The following is a 20671-nucleotide window of genomic DNA, read 5'->3' as shown; positions in this document are numbered from 1 at the left end:
TCACCACTCCATGTGAAGCTATAGCCCCCAGAAGTTTCCCATCCCAGCCCTTATCACTCTGTACTATGGCTACCAATCTACATAACTGCCTCCCTTCCATCTAGAAGTTCCCAACTGGGCAGGAATTATTAAAGTCTTACTTTATTTTGTTTCAAATTATTTTTTTGAAAAACAATTTTTTTGTTGAAATACACACTCCATAAAGTGTGTAAGTTATAAGTACACATCTCAAGGAATTTTTATGTACACAACCATGTATTCAGCTCAAGATATAAAACATGTGTGGAACCCAGAAGTTTCCCCTGGTCCCCTCCCAGTTACTAATACCACCCCAAATGTAACTGCTGTTCTGACCACCGTCCCTATAGTTCTGTCTTTTCTTAAACTTCAATTAAATGGAATCACATACTAATACTTTTTTGTGTCTGGCTTCTTGGGCTCACCATTATGTCTGAGATTTATTCATGTTGCTGCATGTTTTAGTGATTTGTCCTTTTTGTTGTTGTGCGGTATTCCATTGAATGAATATACCAAATTTATTTATCCATTGTACTGTTGGTGAACATGTCAGCTAGTACACAGAACATCTGGAAGTCTCATTTTTTGCTGGTGAGAGTGTAAGCTGCTACAACCACCAAGGAAAACTGTCTTGTCTATCATTGTGTTATATATATATATATATATATATATATATACACACATATTTATATATTTATATTTATTATATTATATAAAATTTATTGAGCATTTACTATGTGTCAAACACTGTACTAAGGCTGCATTATCTCACTTCATCCCTAAATAATGACCCTGAAAAGTAGATAGTTTCCATACCTGAAATAGGACTATCATAGTATCAACATGATAGGATTATTGCTAAATTGAACTGAGATAACACTCTGAAGGATTTAGCCCAAAGCTGCCATTTTGGAAATGCTGTTTTTGATACTTCTTATTGTTATTCCTAAAGGACACAGGGCTGGGAATTCAGGACCTTGGGTTCCATGCCTACCTAAGACAAGCTGAGTGAGTTATCTCAGCTGTGTTGACCTCAGAGCCCCTGGAAGGTCTGCTAGCAGGGACCTGTGGGGATGACACAAGGCGTACTCTTCAATAAGACCTAGGCTGTCACTTCAGAAAGACTGTTATGTTAGTGGGGCAGGGAACAAGGCTGAGACTATAAATCAGGAAGGGTCTTGGGAGTGTTTGGGAGCCCTCTGCTACATGCTGCTTTCTACAAATTTAGTATAGAAGGTAGTTTCTAGCGACCATCGTTCAGTACCTGTATCACTGGCCTGTTAAGCTCCAATAGGGCTTGGTCGGTGTATGTTTTTCAAGAATTCATTCATAAATAGGATTTAAGTGTCTCCCTTCCCCCAGGCACTATGCGGAGAGCTGGGGGATAACAGCAGTGAGGAAGACAGACAAGATAGGGAGAGGGACACCAAACAAGGAAACGGAGGAGCAAGAGTCTTCTGGCCGCAAGTTCTGTCAAGGAAACACAGCCGGGCAAAAAGATGGAGAGGAAGTCCTGGGGAGAGGGGTGCACCAGGTTAAGTGGTCACTGAAGACCTTGAATTTCTTGGGAAGGAAGAACAGCCGGAGGTGCCCTCGCAGGGCACAAGCCCCAAGGCCCCTGAGGTGAGAAAGGACAAGGGCGGTGAGATGTGAGGGGAGGGGGTTGCAGGGAAGTCTGACAGGATGCAAAGGCCAGGTCAGGTGGAGCCCTGTTCGCCAGGGCAGGGAGTGCGGATTTCATCCCGGTCCGATAGGAGCCTCTGGGAACGGCTTTCAGCTAGAGGGGCTGCCTGAAATTCCAACGTCGTGAAGAGTTTGTGGGGGAGGGAAATACAGCGAAGGTGCTGGGCTGTTAGTTGAATGAATGGCTTGGATGGATGCGTGGACGTACCTCCAGGAACAACTGTTCCACCGGTGCCCCAGATCCCGGCGACTGCCGGAGGCACACGTTGTAGGCCAACGACCAGGCGCTGTGACCTTGGGCACATCCCCGCCCCGACTCAGGGGCCGGAACCCTGCGTCTCGGGGGCGGGAAGGACGTGCTAGGAGGGACAGTACGCGCGCGCGGCAGGCCGACCGACGGCGGGTCCTCCCGCTCGCCCATGCCAGACCCCTGCCCCAGCCAGAACCCTCGCCGCCTGCCGTGTTTACATTCCCCCAGCGCTGGCCACGCGGCCTTTTGCCGCTCCAGCGCCGCTCGGCTCCGCCCCCGGAGCCCCGCGGCCCGCCCCTCCGCCGCGCGCGCGCGCGCGCGCGCGCGCCAGACCTCCCCCGCGGCCCGCCCGCCCGCCCGCCCGAACGCGGCCCCGCCCTCTACCGCGCGCGCCAGCCGGCCTCCCGCGTCCCGCCCCGCGCGGTGCCGCAGCTTGCGCCGCGCAGGCCCCGCCACGGCCCCGGCCCCGCCCCTGCGGCGCGCAGGCCCTGTCACTTAGCCCCGCCCCCGATCAGGCCCCGCCCCCCCGTCGGTTCGGAGCGCCTCGGCTGGCTTGCGCCGCGGCTGGGCGGTCCTGAGGGCGGCTGCTGGGCGGGCCCGGGCCCTCGGGCGGCCGCTGAGGGGCTCTGAGCGGCCGGGGCGGGGCGGAGGGTGGCGGGAGGGCGCGAGGGCGGGCCGGGGGCCGGTTCCGCGCGCAGGGATTTTTAAATGTCCCGCTCTTAGCCGGGCGCAGGAGCAGCCGGCTCGGCCGCCAGCGCGGTGTAGGGGGCAGGCGCGGATCCCGCCACCGCCGCGCGCTCGGCCCGCCGCCGCCTCCCGCCTCCCGGCTTCCCGCTCGCCTCTGCCTCCTGCGTCGGGCCTCAGCTCGTGCCGCCTGCCTGCCGCGGAGACGGCTTTGGGTAAGGGCCCTGCCGTGGGGCTGCGGGACGGTGCGGCGGCGAGGACTCCCAGAGCGCCCGGGTCGGGCCGGGCCGGGGTGGGGGTGGGGCGAGGCCGGGTCGCCAGGTCCCCGAGTCGTCAGCGTGGGGTGCCCCTGTAGGGTGGCTCAGAGACGGACCATGGAAAGGTGTTGAGGGGGAGACTGAGGCAGCTTGAGCCCCAAGGAAGGCGATGGGCAGGAGGGGATTTCCGGGGGGCGTCCGGGCCCCCCCCCCAACCCCCGGTTCGGACCCGGCATCGCGGGTTGGTGGCGGCGCCGCGGGTGACAGGCCACCCCGGGCCCATCGGCCATTTTCCTGACCGGCCCGGGAGGCTCCCGCCGCCGCCGCCGCCCGCGCGGGAGGGGGAGGGGTGTCCGGGGCGGGCCGGCGGGCCCTGGCCCCCCACCTCTGGTCCTCCTCACCCCACTGCCCGGTTTGTGCCCCCAAGGCCTGAGATCTGATCCCACGCCCCAAGCCATGCCGAGGGAGAGAAGGGAGAGGTGAGTGGCCCGGTCGCTGGGGGGGACGGGAAGGGTGTTCAGCGGTGGGGGAGGGGTGGACCTAGATTTGGGGAGAATTCACCCTGACCTCTGTGCCACCCTGGCTTTGCAGGGATGCAAAGGAACGGGACACCATGAAAGAGGAAAGTGGCACCGATGTCTCTGTTCGCTCCAGGAAAAGAAAGGCAAATGTGGCTGTTGTGAGTACAAAGGAGACAGGTGGGGGAGGAGACCCCCCCCCCCCCCCCCCCACACACACACAATCTTACCTGGGTACCAGACTGGGCTCCATACACCACATGTTTATTGTTAGGGGGTTAATGGGGTGTATTTGGCAGAAATGGTGCCTATAACCTAACCAACTTTTTCTCTCTTTTCTGTTTTTGTCTTTGGGTTGTTTGGTGTGTTTCCTTGTGGGGTGGGGGTTGTTTTATGTTAGTTTTTGCAGGATCCAGATGAAGAAATTGCAAAAATTGACAGGACTGTGAGAAGCCAGTGCAGCAGTCAGGTAGGTACAGTTGCTAATTGGGCCTAGGTGGAGGGCCTCCTGCTCTTTGTGGGTTAAATTGAGTCTCAGTCTCCAAAACCCTCCTGCTGAAGGGTTTTTCTCTACCTTTGGCTGCAGTACATATGGCTGAGCTCTGCCTGTCAGTGGCACTGACCTCTGCCAGCTTTGGGATTCCAGCGAGGTCTTGTGTTCCTGACCAGCACCTTTGAGATTACAAATATACGCTGATGTCTGGAAGAACCAGAATGGACATCAAATAACTCAGTCCTCTCCTTTTGCCCTTGAGGAAACTCAGACTCAGAGGAAGAAAGTAACCCAGAGTCCTGTGCAATCAGGGGCGGAGTTCATCCTAGAGCCTTGTCTCTGAGCTGGTGAACTGGGGGGAGGGCTCCTGACACAGAGCTCTTTGGGTATGATGATGGGTGTTTGTGTGTGTTCATAAGCAACCATGAATTCTCCCCATCCATGCTACTGTTTTTCCATCATGGTGCTTAAGGACCTCCATTCCCCCTCCCACCCCCTTTAGGTCAGGTTTCTAACTTTATCCCCCTTCTGGAAGTTCTCAGCCCATCTAGCAGTTACCTACAATGATCACTGCTGTCTGGGGCTCCACCTGGCCTCAGCCAGAATGTTAGTGGAACATTCTGTGTAATGACAGATGTGTCTCAACACATTTTTTCAATTGACTAGTCCACTTCTCTTGCCTCTCCTTCATGGAGTTACCGCCAAATTTCCTGCGTGCTATCTCTCTACCTCCAGAAATGGCTGGAGACCATAGTTAATGGTTCTAGCAGGGGAAGCAACCTATCTCCAAACTAGTGGATCAGGCCTTCTGACCCTGTCAGGGATAAAAGCTGAGCAGGAGTATTATTTGAGCTGAGGGCAGTGGTTCCAACTAGGTTAGCACTGGGCTGCACATCACTTTGTTGGGCAGTAAGCAACAGCCATAGCTGGCTCTGGAAGAGTGAAGGGCTTTAAAGCAGTGGGTTTGAAGTAACAATTGTGACTGCACATAAGACCTTAGGAATTAGCATTTCTGGGGCGGTCCACCGAATATTGAACAAGGGGTTGATGATTTCCTTCTCTATTAGAAGAAGAAATACTTCATTCACTTTAGGGAAGGAAATGAGACCGCGCATCCCAGTTCTTTCCTTTTCTTTTTCTCTCCTTAAAAACAAAAAACCTTAAGCAATTTGATTTTTGTGGGTTATGATAAAATGGATCTCCACTTTGTGAAACTCAAGGTTGCTTGTTTTCCCAGCTGTTTGAATTGAAATTTCCAACTGAGAATGAAGTAAAGGCATCCATATTGACTTCTTAGAGTTTTAGAATAGTTTGTGTTCTCAAGGTGCTAGGGTGCCTAAGTGGGGCTGTCTGTGGTCCTATCCCTAAACTGTGGACAGTTGATAACTGTGGTACATGAATAGCCATATCGTTTCCCACTAACTAGAAGGAATTTTCATGGTTGTTCAGAGATTAGTGACAACAGGTTTCTGCACATTTTGTAGAGCAGATAGCTTGAAAACTGTCCATCTGTTTACAGAGGCATTTGTTGTCTTTTGTTATTTCTCTGTGTAGATTCATGAAGCTAGAGTTTTGGGGTAACACAACCTTTTTGCCTATTAATGACACACAATTTTTCTCGGGAGTTACAGTTCAACACAGTACAGTAGCCTTGAGTCACTTGTAGCCATTACGCTAACTTCCTTATAACTGCTTCATCAAGACCTCAGAGAACCTTTGATTCTTACCTTAGACCTTTCTTAACAAAAAGAATACCCTTTTATCTAAAATCCATTTAACACATCCATTTTGTTTAATTTTTTGCATAAGACCTGACCTTTTGTGTGAGTGAAATGCTGGACTTTCCATGAATGACTTCGCAGAACCTAATTTTACATAAGTAGTTCTATTCTTATTTAAAAGTGGCATAAGGAGTCTGAAGTGATTACAAATAGTGAAAATTGGTCTCTTGCTCTTATCCCATTCCTTCCTAAAGTCGGACCGATCTCGCCTCCTTTGAAACCCGGTATAGGCTCAAGTTAAGGGCCAACTTTCAGAACCATTTATCTGCTGTGGCTCACACAATCTGTCTATGAACCTGCAGGTTAGAAACTGCCACCATTTTATCCCCCAAAGCCTGCTCTCCGCTATTTCGGCCATCTGGCTGTAGAGGGTGGCACCCAGCTTCTGCCTTCAAAACTAGAATTTATTCTTGAATGAAGAGCAACTTGAGGCACTTGTAATGTGACCCTTTTTGAGTCAAGGAAATGCTACCAGCACGTGATACTAGAGCTGAAGAGGAGGCTGCCCTTCTGGAACAGCTGTTGGCAGGGGTTGTCATGGCTAATTTGCATGCCCAATTCTTTGCACCCTGGGTGGAGAAGAGCTTTATCCTGCTTTGCTCTCTTAGTACATGGAAAGTGCTCTGGCTTCCTCTGAAAGTGGCTGGTGTGCTGTGATAGCCTCCCTCTACCATACTTTCCAGGCAGCACCTGGAGCCCAAGTCCCCCCATGCTTATTTCTAGTCATCCCATTGTCGCTTTTCTTTAGTCAACCTTCATGAGCTGTCTGTGTTAAAAAAAAAAATGCCAAGACTTCTGTGCTGGTGGGATTGTTACCTGCCATATTGTCAACAAAATCACTCTTTATAATTCAAAAGAGTCAATCATAGGTTTCTTTTCAGAGTAGGATGATAAACAGAGTAGCTTTAAAGAGAAAATTTTCTAAATGGCAAAATGACCTTAGTATATTCCAAATATTGAAAATTGAATAACATTAAGGATCTGGAACCTTTACAAGAAAAGCAAATTGTTTGGGTTTTTAATGATGGTTTATTCACTTGTCAGTTATTTGAATCTTATTCTTTGCAAGACTTTGGGGGCAGGATTCAAAGGTCTTCAGGGGTATCTGGCTTCTGTCTCCACAGGCTTCTTAGTATATCCTGTGACCATTCCTGGATTTGGTTTTAACTAGGCAGATACTCTGTTTTGTTTTGAGTTAAGGAAAACAAAAGGTCCCCATTATGTAATACCGAAAGATGCACATTCGATGGGTTTTTGTTTTCAGATGGGGAGACTTTAAATATAGATGGTAATCAGTTTACAGTTTTGATCTTCACAAGCGTAACTGGTGAATATGCAGTGCTTATGTAACTAAATACTTTTATTGGAAATTCTTTCACTTTTAAGAAATTTTTGTAAATTAGTTGTACTTGTTAAGCAAATTTTTGAGTTGTGACCAGATAATCCCATGAGACACTTCAGAAATTATGCACAGTGTCTTACTGGCCTGCAAATGAATTTGTGGTTCGGTTTGGTTCATATTGTATTGTAAGAGGTGTTGGTGTTTTATCTTAACCCCCCTTGCATCCATCTTACTGCTCAGGTACTTCTTACGAGTGTGACAGTGTGGAGGATCCAAATGCTACTGACTTTGGAGTTTTCTTAGATATCTACTGTACAGACTCCTAAGTCAAAGACGAATGAAACGAAAGCCTGGGGTTATCACTGTGGCTTTTCCTTCGCCGTTCCATATTCATCTTACTTTAAGCCAGAATATATATTTAGGTCTGGAGATTGCTCTGCAGTGTTAAGGCATTTTCTGTTTTGCTAGCTGTTCTACAAATCAATGAATGCAAAAATAGCTGGCTCACGTCAAACATTTAAAAATACGTTTTTCTTCTATAGCCTTGGGATGGCAGTTCAGTGTGTGAAAACCCCTGCTCCTTGATTCCTACACCTGACAAAGAAGAGGATGAGCCAACGTACCCTAGTTCCACCTGTGGGCCTCAGAGTTTCATGCCCTCCAGAGCCTCACCACTGCCTATACTGAAGTAAGTTGACCACCACGTGCTTTCCAGGTCTCTTCCTCCTTGTGCTCAAGCTCACCAAGTTAGAATGGATGCATATTGACACCTACCTGTTGTTTTTCACTTGGTTGTGTGTTTTGTAGCTGGGCAAATAGAGACGAGGTTTGGAAAATCATGTTAAACAAGGAGAAGACCTACTTAAGGGATAAGCACTTTATGCAGCGGCACCCTCTCCTGCAGCCTAAAATGCGAGCAATTCTTCTGGATTGGTTAATGGAGGTGAGCTTGAGTCTTCCTGCTGACTGGAAGCATTGACCACTTCTGGAATCTTCTGTGTTGTTATGATCTCTGTGCGTTTCATCCCATCGACACATTCTGTGTCTCTGAGGCTGTGGTATATATACTACAGCAGTTTAACGTTTTGCTTGCATTCTACCTTAGAATTTCTGAAGTCTCTTTACCTCTTAGATACCTGTTTTTAAGTTGGCATCGAATTTTTTTCTTCAAAGCTCAAATAATTCCAGAAGTTCTATTTTCCATTTAACTGTAAATATTGATATTTGGTCTTTGTTAATTAAATTACTTTTAAATATATCCAGCGGAATGCAGATAACAGCTATTTGATAGCCACTATCATAAGTTTTAAAAATATATGAACAGGCTTATCTTTAACAGAGAGCTTACATTGTTCCTTTTTAACTCTTTAGAATCCATTTCCCTTTCCCCACAGAATATCCTCTTAACAAAATATATCGTTTAATTCTTTTATTGGCTACACTATCGTACTTCTCTGCAACAATTGATCAAAAGAACAAGTATTGGGGTGTCTGGGTGGCTCAGTCAGTTAAGCACCCAACTTGGGCTCAGGTCATGCTCTCGCGGTTCATGGGTTTGAGACCCACATCAAGCTCTCTGCTGTCAGCGCAGAGCCCTCTTCAGATCCTCTGTCTCCCTCTTTCTCAGCCCCTCCCCCACACTGTCTGTCTTTCTCTCTCTTGCTCTCTCAAAAATAAACAGTAAAAAAATGAATTAAGAAAAAGAACAAGTATTACATATTTTGATGGGTAATTAAACATAAAAAGCGATATTGTATGGGCAGTGTACCTCTTTCTGAGAGGAAGTGTGGGTGACTCAGTAGTGCCTCAGGGTGCTTCCTGGACACCTCTGTGAGCCTTGGGTGATGAGAAATGGGATGTTCAACATCTTCTGTGATGTTGAAGGACATCTCAGGCAGATCCATTTTGTGGAAAAGGACATAAGGAAGTTGCATGCCTAAATATTCCCTAAAAACAAACTGCTCTGTACTGTTTGGAAAGTGTGTGTCCAGGGGTATTCGTACCCCAGTTATGCTCATCCTAGAATCAAATCCCCTGCTGCCACCATCTATGTGTCTTCATCAGGCAAGTCACTTAACTTAGAATCTTGGTTTTCTCATCTGTAATATTTGCTACCAATATTTTCCTTGCAGAGTTTATATGGATTAGAAATAGTGTGTATGAAGTGCAGCTTACATAATAGGCAAGAAAAGATAGCTGTTTTTACCATTATCAATTCGCTTTTCTTTATTGGTCTCTGAAAATATTAACATTTTCTGTACTGAGTTCTTTGGCAGGACTGCTTGAAACTAGAGGCCTTGCAGGTGCCATCCACAGGCCCACTGTGGCACATAGACTTTGTGGGCCCTTTGGGTCAATTTATAATTCCTTGAAGCATTAGATGTGTAGTGTGCTGCATTCTCCCACGCTTCAACTCATTAGATGTTGTGACTGGGAAGTTCTATTTGTATTATGCAGTTGATGCCAAATACTTTAAGGAAGGTTTTTCTCTGAAAGTCCGTCAAAAAAGTCATGTAATACCATTGAAAAGATAGAAAAGAATGGTAACCGTTTTGTCCTTGCTGAGACAATACTTGAGGCTTGTGTGCAGTGATGCTGTTTCTCAGCCTCTAGCCCTGCGAGGAAGTCAGCACGCGTGTGGGAAAGGTGGCGCTCATGCTGTGTGCCCAGTTGTGAGCCGGGTGACACAAGTTTGAGAGTTTGTTCCTGAGAGGACAGAAGCTCTAGTTTCACTTCTGATCAGATTGTAATTGTGTTACTTTATGAAAACTGACTTTAAATATGCCCTAGCCTGGACTTTAGAAACACTGTTTGGTGATTGATGGAATTTTCTATTAATGTTCTGTTGTTTCTCTGGTGCCTTAACCCCATGAGTTACACTTATACATGGGAAGGCCTGTTTAGGAATAGCAGTTTTATGTGTATAAACAGACATTTGATGGTGGTGATGAGTTGAGGTCTAATATTTCCTTGGTCTTCTTCAGCTCCCTCATGCACACCATTTTCCCCTGTCTCTCAGCAATCCTATGAGGTGGGCAGGGCAGGCATGGTCCTGATATTACAGTTTGAGATAATTGTTCACACTTTTTCCATGAAAATGCTGCTGTACCAGGCAATGAACATACCTTCCTTCCCCTGCCTGTGAACATTTGCTCTTACTATTATTATTATTAATGTAGATCATAGAACACTTAATCCTTGTATGCGAGTTCTAGTTTTTCATTGTGTACGTGCTTGGGGACAAGCAAGGTAACAATCCTTTCAGAAAAGCAAAGTTCTGTCTCTCCTGATTTGGTTATATTGTCCTTCACCAAAACTCATGACAAATGTTTATGTTTTTGTTGTTTTTTGGTTTTTGGGTTTTGTGTGTGTTTTTTGTTTTTTTTGTTTTTTGTTTTTGTCTTTCTTTTTTCCTCAAGTAACTGTTCTAAAACTTACTGTTTTTTCAGGTGTGTGAAGTCTATAAACTTCACAGAGAGACATTTTACTTGGCACAGGATTTCTTTGATCGGTATATGGCAACGCAACAAAATATCGTAAAAACACTTTTACAGCTTATTGGGATTTCATCTTTATTTATTGCTGCCAAACTTGAGGTAAATCATTTTCAAATGTTATGTAGCATATGCCGTTTCTTGAGATCCTCTGAGATTACTGGAAGAGGCCAACTTTTTGTCTACATTTTTCTAATTTGAGGTCATCTAAAGTAAAGATACATGCAGAAAGGGCTAGAAATTAACCAAGAAGTGAGAGAAGTAGTGAGTCTATAAAATGTTTAAGTTAATGTAGTTACTTTAAGCCAAAAAATTGAACTTTGACCCAAGAGGATTAAAAATTTTGGAATGCTGGGGTACCTGGGTGGCTCAGTCGGTTGGGCGGCCGACTTCGGCTCAGGTCATGATCTCGCGGTCAGTGAGTTCAAGCCCCGCGTCGGGCTCTGTGCTGACAACTCGGAGCCTGGAGCCTGTTTCGGATTCTGTGTCTCCCTCTCTCTGACCCTCCCCCGTTCATGCTCTGTCTCTCTCTCTGTCTCAAAAATAAATAAATGTTAAAAAAAAAAAAAAAAAAAAAATTTTGGAATGCTTAGAAGGGTGGATGGGCCTAACTTGCAAACATGTTGCTAAAGGTATTAAAAAGGTGAAAATTTCAAAACTCTCCCCACTGAATAGAAGTTGTGTTTATGCATTTCTTTATTGGGGTGGGGGGAGTTGTTTCTTTCACAGTGAACACATTTTGACCAGCAGAGTAGCCCCTATATGTATTCCATGGTGCTCCCTCTCTCTTTTCCTGGTAGAATACTAAAAACAATATTTGGATGTACATTATAAGTTAAAACTATTAGAGATTTTTGCTAGTTGTTTCTCCCTTATATTTCCTTTTAGGAAATCTATCCTCCAAAGCTGCACCAGTTTGCGTATGTCACAGATGGGGCTTGTTCAGGAGAGGAAATTCTTAGCATGGAATTAATCATTATGAAGGTAGGTTACAAGTTAATTTTTCAGTCCTTTTTAAAAAATGCATACATAATAGCTTTTCCACATTCGTGTGAGTGCATCCGCCTAGGTGTTCTCCAGCTGGACACATTGTGGCGTGGAACATGGCTGCATTTTGAACTCCTTTAGAGGCCCAAGGGGAGCAGAAATATCTTTTTCTTTTCTCAATCATTGGTCTCTTTTGTCTGTTTTCCCTTAGGCCCTTAAGTGGCATTTAAGTCCCCTGACCATTGTGTCCTGGCTGAATGTATATATGCAGGTTGCATATCTAAATGATTTATATGAAGTGCTCCTACCACAGTATCCCCAGCAAATCTTCATACAGATTGCAGAGGTAAGTGGCTCTGTTACCTCTGTGGGGCTGCCTACCCCGTCATTAGATTAACTCTAGAAGGGATGTATGTTGGCCATCTGCCTCAGTGTTCTTTTTCTTCTCCATAGCTTTTAGATCTTTGTGTCCTGGATGTTGGCTGCTTAGAATTTCCCTATGGTGTACTTGCTGCTTCTGCCTTGTATCATTTCTCTTCCTCTGAATTGATGCAAAAGGTTTCAGGTACGTTGGCTTTTCCGGTCCATTCACAAGGTGTAGTAAACTTCCAAACCAATCGAGCCTAAAATTTATTTTCGTTGCAGGGTATCAGTGGTGTGATATAGAGAAGTGTGTCAAGTGGATGGTTCCATTTGCCATGGTCATAAGAGAGACAGGAAGTTCAAAACTTAAGCACTTCAGGGGAGTTCCTGCTGAAGATGCGCACAACATCCAGACCCATATAAACAGCTTGGATTTGCTGGTCAGTAGCCTTCCTCGTTTCCCAGATAAATTCCTTAAAACTGCTTAAATAGCCTCTTCACTTTTCTTCAGGCAGGCTCCAGATAGCCCAGAAAGAGTCCAATTCTTTTGGTTCCTTAAAAAAGAAAATTGCAGTCAGTAGATGCTGTGTCTGAATAGCATGTAGACCAGAGACTTTTAGATTGTTCTTTGCTATTTTTTTCCCCTCATTTCCTTCGAAAAGAGCACACAGAACGCGAAGCCCAAAGGATACACTCTTCCATTTTAACATTTGTCACTTTTGTTCTTAACAGGACAAAGCCCAAGCAAAGAAAGCCATATTGTCTGAACAAAACAGGATTTCTCCTCTCCCCACCGGGGTCCTCACTCCCCCACAGAGCAGCAAGAAGCAGAGCAGTGGGCAGGGGACAGCGTGACCACACCAGCGTTCTCCACCAAAGACAGTTGTGCAGAAGTGCCTGCTCCAAGTTCTCTTCTGTGCGCCGCGGCAGGGGCCCGCATTAGCTTTTACAGACATTTAAATGGAAGAGCACGTCTCTTCCGCAACCGAAGTGTTTCTGTGGATGGCATTGGACAGGGAGAAGTGTTTTTTATTGAACGCTTAGGTTTTTTTAAATAAGTGGGTCAAGTACACCAGCCACCTCCAGAACACCAATGAGTGCTCCAGATGCTGCTAAGGAGGGTGATACTTGACTTGATTGACTATTCACACAGATAACAAAGGCTTGAAGTCGAGGAGTGCCACGTTGCCGTTGGTCTCCCCTTGGGTGTTCTGGGTTGTGTCGTATTGAGTGGAACAGGTGGTTGTGAGCATTGTGATGTGGAGCCCACAACCAGCTGTGCTGGGGGCCTGCCCTTTTCACACTATCAGTTGACAATATACAATGCCTTTTATGAACTGTTATTTTGTAAGTGCTGCTATGTCTATCCGTTTTTTAATAAAGATAACACTGTCTTTGAGACAGCTGGTTTTATGAGCTATGTCTGATCATTTAAGTTAGAAGTCACCTTTGAATGTGGCTATACCAGGTTCTCTTTTTTAACTTCGTACTTCTTGAAGCTCACACCTTTCAAGCAAATATATTTAAAAGAAAACTTTTGACATGAGCTCTAGGTGCAGCCTCGAAGGCCTCCCACGGGTCCCCTGAAGTGGGAATGAGGCTTCCATTTGGTATTTCTCCCACAATGCCCTGCTCAGGGGCGGCTCACTGGAGGGCTGTGGCAGTAGTGGGGGAGTCATGTCTGCATCTGAGAGGATTCCTAGGTATAATTTCTGCCCCAGGACAGGCCAAAGGACATAAAGAATCTGTAATTAGTGTCACTTAATGCTCTTCATCCTTACTCAAATCTTAACCTAAAGAACTTTTGTTTGGAGAACTTGTTAACATGATGTAGCCTAAAACTATAGTTCGAAGAAAATGTAAAGTAACATTGTATGTAGCTCAAGGCCAGATGTCAGTGTACCGTCTTGTTCTGTGACCATCGATGCAGTCACCATGGGCCTTGCTAATGGAGGAAGCCACTGTCCACTTTAAGGCCTAATGTGTACAGTTCACATTGCATTTTGTTGAACATTCTCATAGTGGTGGTCATGTCAGGTTTTGTGTTCCACTTCCTTGCAGTGCTTTGGTGTATGGGTTCATAAAAGGGAGGGTGAATGAGCAAATAAATCCCACTTATTTTTGACTCGGTATTTTATCTCATTTTGCAAAATCGTGCCTGAAGTAGAAAAACAGCCATTTTAAAACTGTACCATATTATAGACAAAGTTGGAGAGAGACCCTACTCTTTTCACCTTGTGATGTTCTAGTTTTCTAAGCTTTAATACAGTTTTCCTAATAAATGCATTATAAATCTACATGTAATGGTATTTAGTCAAATGGTACTCCTAGCTAGTTATTTCTTCATCTTAGGCAGAGATGTTCCCACCTTAAAAAGCAGTGAATTCTAAATGGTGATCATTTGGAAGTAACTTGTTGGAAAAATCCTGAAAGTGGTTAATTTATACTTGGCATTTTCTATGCAAAATTGTGGCACTGAAAAACATTTCTATTTCTCAAAGCTTCAGGTAAGTGTGAGGACTTGACATGTGAGGTAACTGGTTTGAAAGCACGTTTGAAGTAAACACTACATAGGCTGTTTGGCCCTTGTATCGCGGAGCATTACCGGATCCACGGAGATGAGAATGCCTTACATGTAAACTTAAGAGTGTTGCGTTTCTGGACATCGGTGTTTTGTTTTTGTTTTTATTAAATGACACTGTTGCCATGGGAATCACCTGGGCTCATGAAGGATGAGTCCTGGATGGATAAGTGAAATTCATAGTAATCAATATTTTCTGCAGCCCTGCCAGGAGCCCTAAGAGCCACTAGTAAGGAAACTCAAGTTTCCCTGATTTAAGGAGCTTCTTTTGCTAGTAGTTAGTACACACTTCACTGGTTGGCTCTGCATACCCAACTGCCAAGTCAGTCTTGTTCCGCAATTCGGCTAAAACCAGGTGAGGCCCGCTAATGCCCGACAGACATCAGGGGTGGAAATGGCAGCTCTGGTCAACCTGGGTGGACAGACACTCTGAGGCAGAGATGGTGAGCAGGAAGGACCCGGAGAAGGAGGTGACGTGGCCCCTAGTCTAACTTCCTTGTCTTACAGGAGAAACTAAGAGTAACTTATTGACCAACCATGAGGGCTGATTGGATTGTGGTAGAGCAAACCACATCCTCACATCCTGCCCCAGCTCGCAGTTCGCTGGCTAGACCTCACCAGAGCTGCTCTGGCGTCTGCCTGCCCACCCCCCCCGCCCCCCCACCCCCCGTGCCGAAGAAAGAAAACACTGGTCTTCGGGTAGTGCGTGTCGAAGGCTTTCCAATGCCATCTTCCCTGGGTGGAACTTGGACAGCTCATTGTTTCATGGGTTTCATACCAAGGGGATACATGGACTTTAAGTTCCTAAAGGCAGATAAGTAAAGCTTTTGAGCCCTTTAAGGTTTGGAGCACAGTGCGAGATCCACTTCTAGCCTCTAACTCAGACACAAACGGGATTCGGCAAAATTATTCGGGCAAAATTAGGCTGTAGCTCAGAGCAGAGTTGGAAAGAGAAATCAAATCTGATAATGTCTAGTCATATTTACCCAACCGTGCATTTTCCTACCACATGTTCAACATTTTGAAATTCAAATCACATTTATACCTTGGACATTGTTAGAAGACTATTTTTATCCCTGCTGTAATCATCTAATTTGCTGATTACAGGTCTCAAATTGCCACAGAGAACTCAATTTTTGAAAGAATTGTCCTGTTTGATCAAATATGTTATTCAAGCAATGCAGTCATTTGTTCCACAAGGTTACCTGCCAGGCAGAGCTAACCAGGAGTAATAGCATTAGAAACCTATACTTAAAATCAAGCATTAGCTAATCTGCCTGTGACAATAGAGTCTTAAATATAATTTGCTGCAGATACTTCAGTCCCTGCACTGACAGACAATTGCATTTTGTATTCAATGAGCATAGATTTTTCCTAACTCATCCCAATTCCAAATTTAACTCCAGAAGACTCTAATGTGCTCAGTTTCACAGGCTTACCAGGTACTATTCCCCAGGAGCCTCAGACAGGAGGGCAATAGTGTCCTGAGTTAAATAAATACTCTTTCTGCCACCCCCACCCCCAGCTGTCTTTTAAATCGCTTCTCCTGATCAATGCCAATTCCAAAAACTGTACCACCTGACTGTGCAGTGAGTTCTATTCTGATGGGGGCTTCCCTAGGATGATATGAGGCGCCCTCACTTGCAAGCTCCTGCTGCGTGCTGGGCATGCCCAGTGCTAGAGACCAAAGCAATGGGGTGCAGGTGTACAGCTCAGGTGAGCCAGGGAGACCAGGAAACAGCTAGAATCCCGGAGTCTGGGGGCACGGAACGGGTCTGTTGCAGGGGCAGTACTCTGTTCGACAGGGGGTTGTTTTGTCCTCCCCCGCAGCCAGTGAAGAGCCGTCACGAGTCGGTGGAGGAAGTGGGAGATGAGGCAGAGGAGGTGACAGAGGCCACATCACAATGAGCTTTTATGTGTCAAGCTGGACACAGGCCTGATGTCCCTATATGTATGGACAGCAGGGAGCTGGTGTTTGTGAAAAGGATGGTGATGTGCTCAGAGCAATGTCAGGAGGCAGGAGTTGAAGAAACAAGCCCAGAGTTCTGCCTCCACGTGCCCTGGGAAAATGACTGTAGTACATGCATCAGGAATTTCTGAACGGCCCTGCATGAAGGACTTCCCAACATCCCTTTTCAGGCCACAGTGACTTCTGCCTCTGCACCTCTGCCTGTCAACCCATCCAGTCAGCTAGATCCTCACCTCCTGCAGGAGACCACTCTTGTCTGGCCCACACTGATGTCATTTCTTTGCTGGGCTCTGGTGTCACATATACCTTCTGTCTCCCGAGCTTTGGGCTTCTGTCCCCACGCACCACACACCGCCCTCACCAAGGCCACCCAAGACCCCCACGAGGCAAACCTAATAGCACCCTTCAGGGCATCTTTGCCACACTTAGTGAACCCTGCCCGCCCCCCCCCCCACCTGTTCCCTTAGGAACTTCTCACTTCTCTGATTTCTCTCTCCCAGGCCCCCAGCTACACACCAGGTATCATTCCTTCCAGGCACAAGGTGGAGGAGCCTCAGGTCCACTGCCCTCGGCATTCCAGCCCTGGGCAAGCTCACCACTCATTTGGTGCCTCCCCCTGTGCCTTCCTGTCTCCCACTTTGCATCTCCAGTCTGCCAGGCTCACCCTGCTCCCCACCTGCAGAGCCACCCGCCTGAAGGGTGCCTCCACCTGTGCATCATCGCAACGTGCATCTTCTAGGGGAACTGCTTACTTCACTTTCCATTGTTCATACACTCAGGAAAGATGGGAACTAGGATACACAATACACATAGGAAAACCACTCAGTTCACAAGTCATCAGGGGAAGGCAAAACAAAACAGCTCACATGCATCAGACAGGCAAAAATGTTTAAGCTCAGAAAATACTACAATGACTTACCAGATTCGCCAAATTGGCTTCACATCTTTTTTTTTTTTTTTTTTAAGGACTATACCAGTGAAGACTCCACTGAAGGGCCCCCTTGTCTCCCTCCCCAGCCCCGTCAGCTTTCTGTCTCTCTTTCCTTCTCAGAGGAAACAATCACTCTGAGGTCAGTGTGGATGATTCCCACACATATTTTTAGACTTTTATCATTTATATTTGGCTCCATAAGCAATGGCCTTACAGAATCACTGCCCTGAGTGTCTTAAAAATTCACACAAGTGGAATCAGACCTTACATATAATAACACCACTTCCTATTTTCTTTCAACATTATTTTCAAGTTATACCCATGCGGACGCACGTAGGGTTGGATTCATTTATTTTGAACTGTGATAGAGTTTTCTTGTGTGAATATCTCACAGTGTATATATTCCCTCCCGGGCCGGTCCACACATAGGTCACCAATTCCTTCACCGTCACAGACAATGCTGCAATGAACATCTTGTGCACACGTGTGCCATGGGTGTGGATTCCTCCGGGCACATTACCAGACCTGGAATCGCCGTGTCAAAGGCCATGTGCTCCTGCAACTTGACTAGATGCCGTCAGCTAATTCCCCAAATTACGCCAATTTATCCTCCCAGCCAGGGAGTGTGAGAGTTCCTGCCTTCCCACATCTGCTCCAGCACTTGGTACCGCCATCTTTTCTTCCCATTCAAATTGCTTTTTTTTTTTTAATGTTTTTATTTATTTTTGAGACAGAGAGAGACAGAGCATGAGCAGGGGAGTGGCAGAGAGAGAGGGAGACACAGAATCTGAAGCAGGCTCCAGGCTCTGAGCTGTCAGCACAGAGCCCGACGCGGGGCTCAAACTCACGGACTGTGAGATCATGACCTGAGCTGAAGTCGGTCAGCTGACTGAGCCACCCAAGCGCGCCTCAAATTGCGATTATTTAACTTTCTTGTTTTTTCTCCGATTATGGAAGCGGAGCATGTTTGTTATAATAAATTAGAGTACCACAAACATGTACAACCTCGAAAGTGAACCACCCCCCCCAGAGATACCATTCTTAATAGTTTTCATGTTAAAAGAGCATACCTTGCTCCGGAATTTTTTCTATGCATTCAGTAACATATGAATAGACAAAATGTTTGCTGGTTTTTGTACAGGGCTACTTCGTCTGATTGTATCTCTTAAGTAGTTTAAAAGGCACATGCCCATACAAACTCACCCCCATCTTTTTATTTTTCAGTGATTGCTTGCCTATTGATTTCATTGCTTAGCACCTGATTGCAGGGCCTGGCACATGATAGGTACTTATTAAAAATATGTTCTCCCTGAATGAATGGGGAGATGGATGGATTCTTACATGTGCAGTCACTTTCATTAAATTTCTCACTTTTCCATGTCCAGGAGAATACCTGCTATCTTCCATATGCAAAAGACCAACATTAAGATCGAAAAGCAAGACCTTAACAGAAATGAATGAGACTGGTGTTACTGTTCTAGTGTTTTTTCTGGGCAAAGGAGCCCCACACCAATGAATTCTAATTCCTGGAGGGGTCGCAAGGGTGGGACGACATACAAAAGCTCAGGCTCCAATGCATCATCGGAAAGACAGCTAGACAGACAAATCCATTCCTCCAGTTGTCCAGAAAGTTCTCTATGCCCCTCTTGCTAAGCACCTAACCAAATTATACCTTGTTGTAGGCAAGGAAGGAGCACTCAGTCCATGTGAGATGATGCCTTGGTCTGAAGCACTCCCTCTGAAGTTCTGTGTCCTCCACCCACCCCAGCCCCCTCCAGCTCTGTGCAGGAGTCTGGGTCTGTGGGTCTTGCACTGCCAAGTGGGGTTCTGTTGTGTTTGGGCCGCAAGGAGGTTTTGAAGCATTTGAGCTGACCTACAACTTGGGAGAGCTCACACAGAGCTGCGGCTGCCCAGCACCCGGCAGGGCACCAGAGTTCCCACCACCCCTGCCACTGGCTTGGGGCTCCCTGCTGCTGATCCTTACCTACACACTGCCAATCTTCTGCAGAAGACAAATAGCTTGCACCCCTACCTCCAGCAAAAGTGAGAAAACGGTATGGATGAAGAAAATAGAAAGGTTCAAGAAAAGTGACAGAGCATCTCTCTCCCTGGAAGCGTCAGATATTTGAATATGTCTAACACCAGGACAAAGTATCTTGGTGTCCAAGGACATGTTCTTTACCTGCCTGCCTCCCACGGGCACTGTGTTTGATTCCTGGATTTTCAGTAGAGTCCTCCCAAGGGCCATGGGGCTTTCAGCTCGTCACTTACCTACTTCGGGCTTGGGTTTCCTCATCTGCCCAGCGAGCGGGAGGCCACGGCATGTTCTCTCAGTGCGAGCCCAGCCTCTCAGGGGTTAAGAGTTGTTTTCTGTTTCTCTTCAAACAGTCATCCAGGTGGTGATGAAAGACGGGTTTGCGGTGTTTTTAGGTTTGCAGTACACTTCAGGGAACTTCCCTGCTTCCTGTCATGCAAAGGAGGTTTCTTTCTTTAAGGCAGCAAGGCTGGGTAAGGGGCAAGGGCGACAGTGCACAGGGCAGAAGTCAAACTGGCAAGCAGGTGGGTTGAAAGCCTGCCCTACCTCCCCCTGGTCCTCTAGGCTGTCTGGTGACCTCAGGGTGACCTTTGACACTCAGCCTATGTACCGCATGCCAAGGCCAGAGGTGGGGCAGGTGTGATTCCAGGGCTACTTTCAGAAAAAGCCCCCCGCCCCACAAAGGCTGGTGCCTGAAAGGGAACTGGCCCTGCAGGGTGGCCCTCGACATGGTCCTCGGTGGGAGGGACCTTGGGCCAGGCTTTGTTCTTCCTTGAATGGAACCTTGTGCTGCACTGCTAATTCTGCCCTGGGAGGGAGAAAACGGAGGCATCAAAAGACAAATTGCAGCAGAAAAAGATGAGTTTCCAGATCCTGGGAGTGATTTTCTGCACGGTTCATTTTAGTGATGTCCAGGGCAATGAAGAGAGAGGGCTCGTCTGTGGATGAGATAGATGCAGATGCCAATAAAGAATTCATGGAAGCACAAAAGGCGGGCTGGGCGGGTTTTATTAATTATATTTCTTTTATCCTCATAACAATGGCATGTCAGTAATCTACACTGAATGTGCCCAATTGATGCTAATGATTTCATCCTTTTGTTTCTGTGTTAAAAAAAAAAAAAAAAAAAAAAAAAAAAAAGGTCTGTCTGCCCAAGCTAGTCAGCCCCAGCGTGAGCCTGGAGCCCAGCAAGGCCCTGGAAGAGCCTACTCTGGGCCCCTCTCCCCATCACTTTTGTACCCTGGCAATGCTAGCAGCAGTCTTGCCTGGCAGTGGCCACTTGCTG

The 20671-nt window shown here is 46.5% G+C and overlaps 1 protein-coding gene and 1 long non-coding RNA gene across 3 annotated transcripts; one reads left to right on the top strand and one right to left on the bottom strand.

The window, feature by feature from the left end:
• Positions 1 to 2588: 2588 nt before the first annotated feature.
• CCNE1 (cyclin E1) lies at positions 2589 to 13286 on the top strand. Of its 2 annotated transcripts, XM_060650859.2 has the most exons (12): positions 2589 to 2850; positions 3320 to 3371; positions 3484 to 3571; positions 3811 to 3879; positions 7569 to 7714; positions 7834 to 7969; positions 10476 to 10622; positions 11409 to 11504; positions 11719 to 11853; positions 11961 to 12072; positions 12153 to 12310; positions 12603 to 13286. In XM_060650859.2, exons 2-12 carry the CDS (start codon positions 3349 to 3351, stop codon positions 12723 to 12725), a joined length of 1233 nt encoding a protein of 410 aa, XP_060506842.1. In that variant the 5' UTR covers positions 2589 to 2850; positions 3320 to 3348; the 3' UTR covers positions 12726 to 13286. The 2 variants fall into 2 exon arrangements, with proteins under 2 accessions (XP_060506842.1, XP_060506843.1); XM_060650860.2 differs by lacking the exon at positions 3320 to 3371.
• On the bottom strand, positions 11537 to 20379 carry LOC132690440 (uncharacterized). The gene is made up of 2 exons (XR_009615399.3): positions 19623 to 20379; positions 11537 to 12424 (listed from the first exon to the last, which is right to left on the bottom strand). It is a non-coding gene; the product is annotated as an uncharacterized LOC132690440 (long non-coding RNA).
• Positions 20380 to 20671: the final 292 nt, after the last annotated feature.

The sequence above is a fragment of the Panthera onca genome, chromosome E2, assembly GCF_046562875.1.
Source record: "Panthera onca isolate mPanOnc1 chromosome E2, mPanOnc1 haplotype 2, whole genome shotgun sequence".
Taxonomy (NCBI): domain Eukaryota; kingdom Metazoa; phylum Chordata; class Mammalia; order Carnivora; family Felidae; genus Panthera; species Panthera onca.
This window is presented reverse-complemented; position numbering and strand designations above follow the sequence as displayed.

Excerpts from the sequence above, each read along its gene's own strand:
- CCNE1 (XM_060650859.2), top strand. The coding sequence starts at position 3,349 with ATGCCGAGGGAGAGAAGGGAGAG. Across the intron at positions 7,715-7,833 it reads TCACCACTGCCTATACTGAA|CTGGGCAAATAGAGACGAGG; the intron begins GTAAGTTGACCA and ends TGTGTTTTGTAG. Across the intron at positions 11,854-11,960 it reads TCTTCATACAGATTGCAGAG|CTTTTAGATCTTTGTGTCCT; the intron begins GTAAGTGGCTCT and ends TCTTCTCCATAG.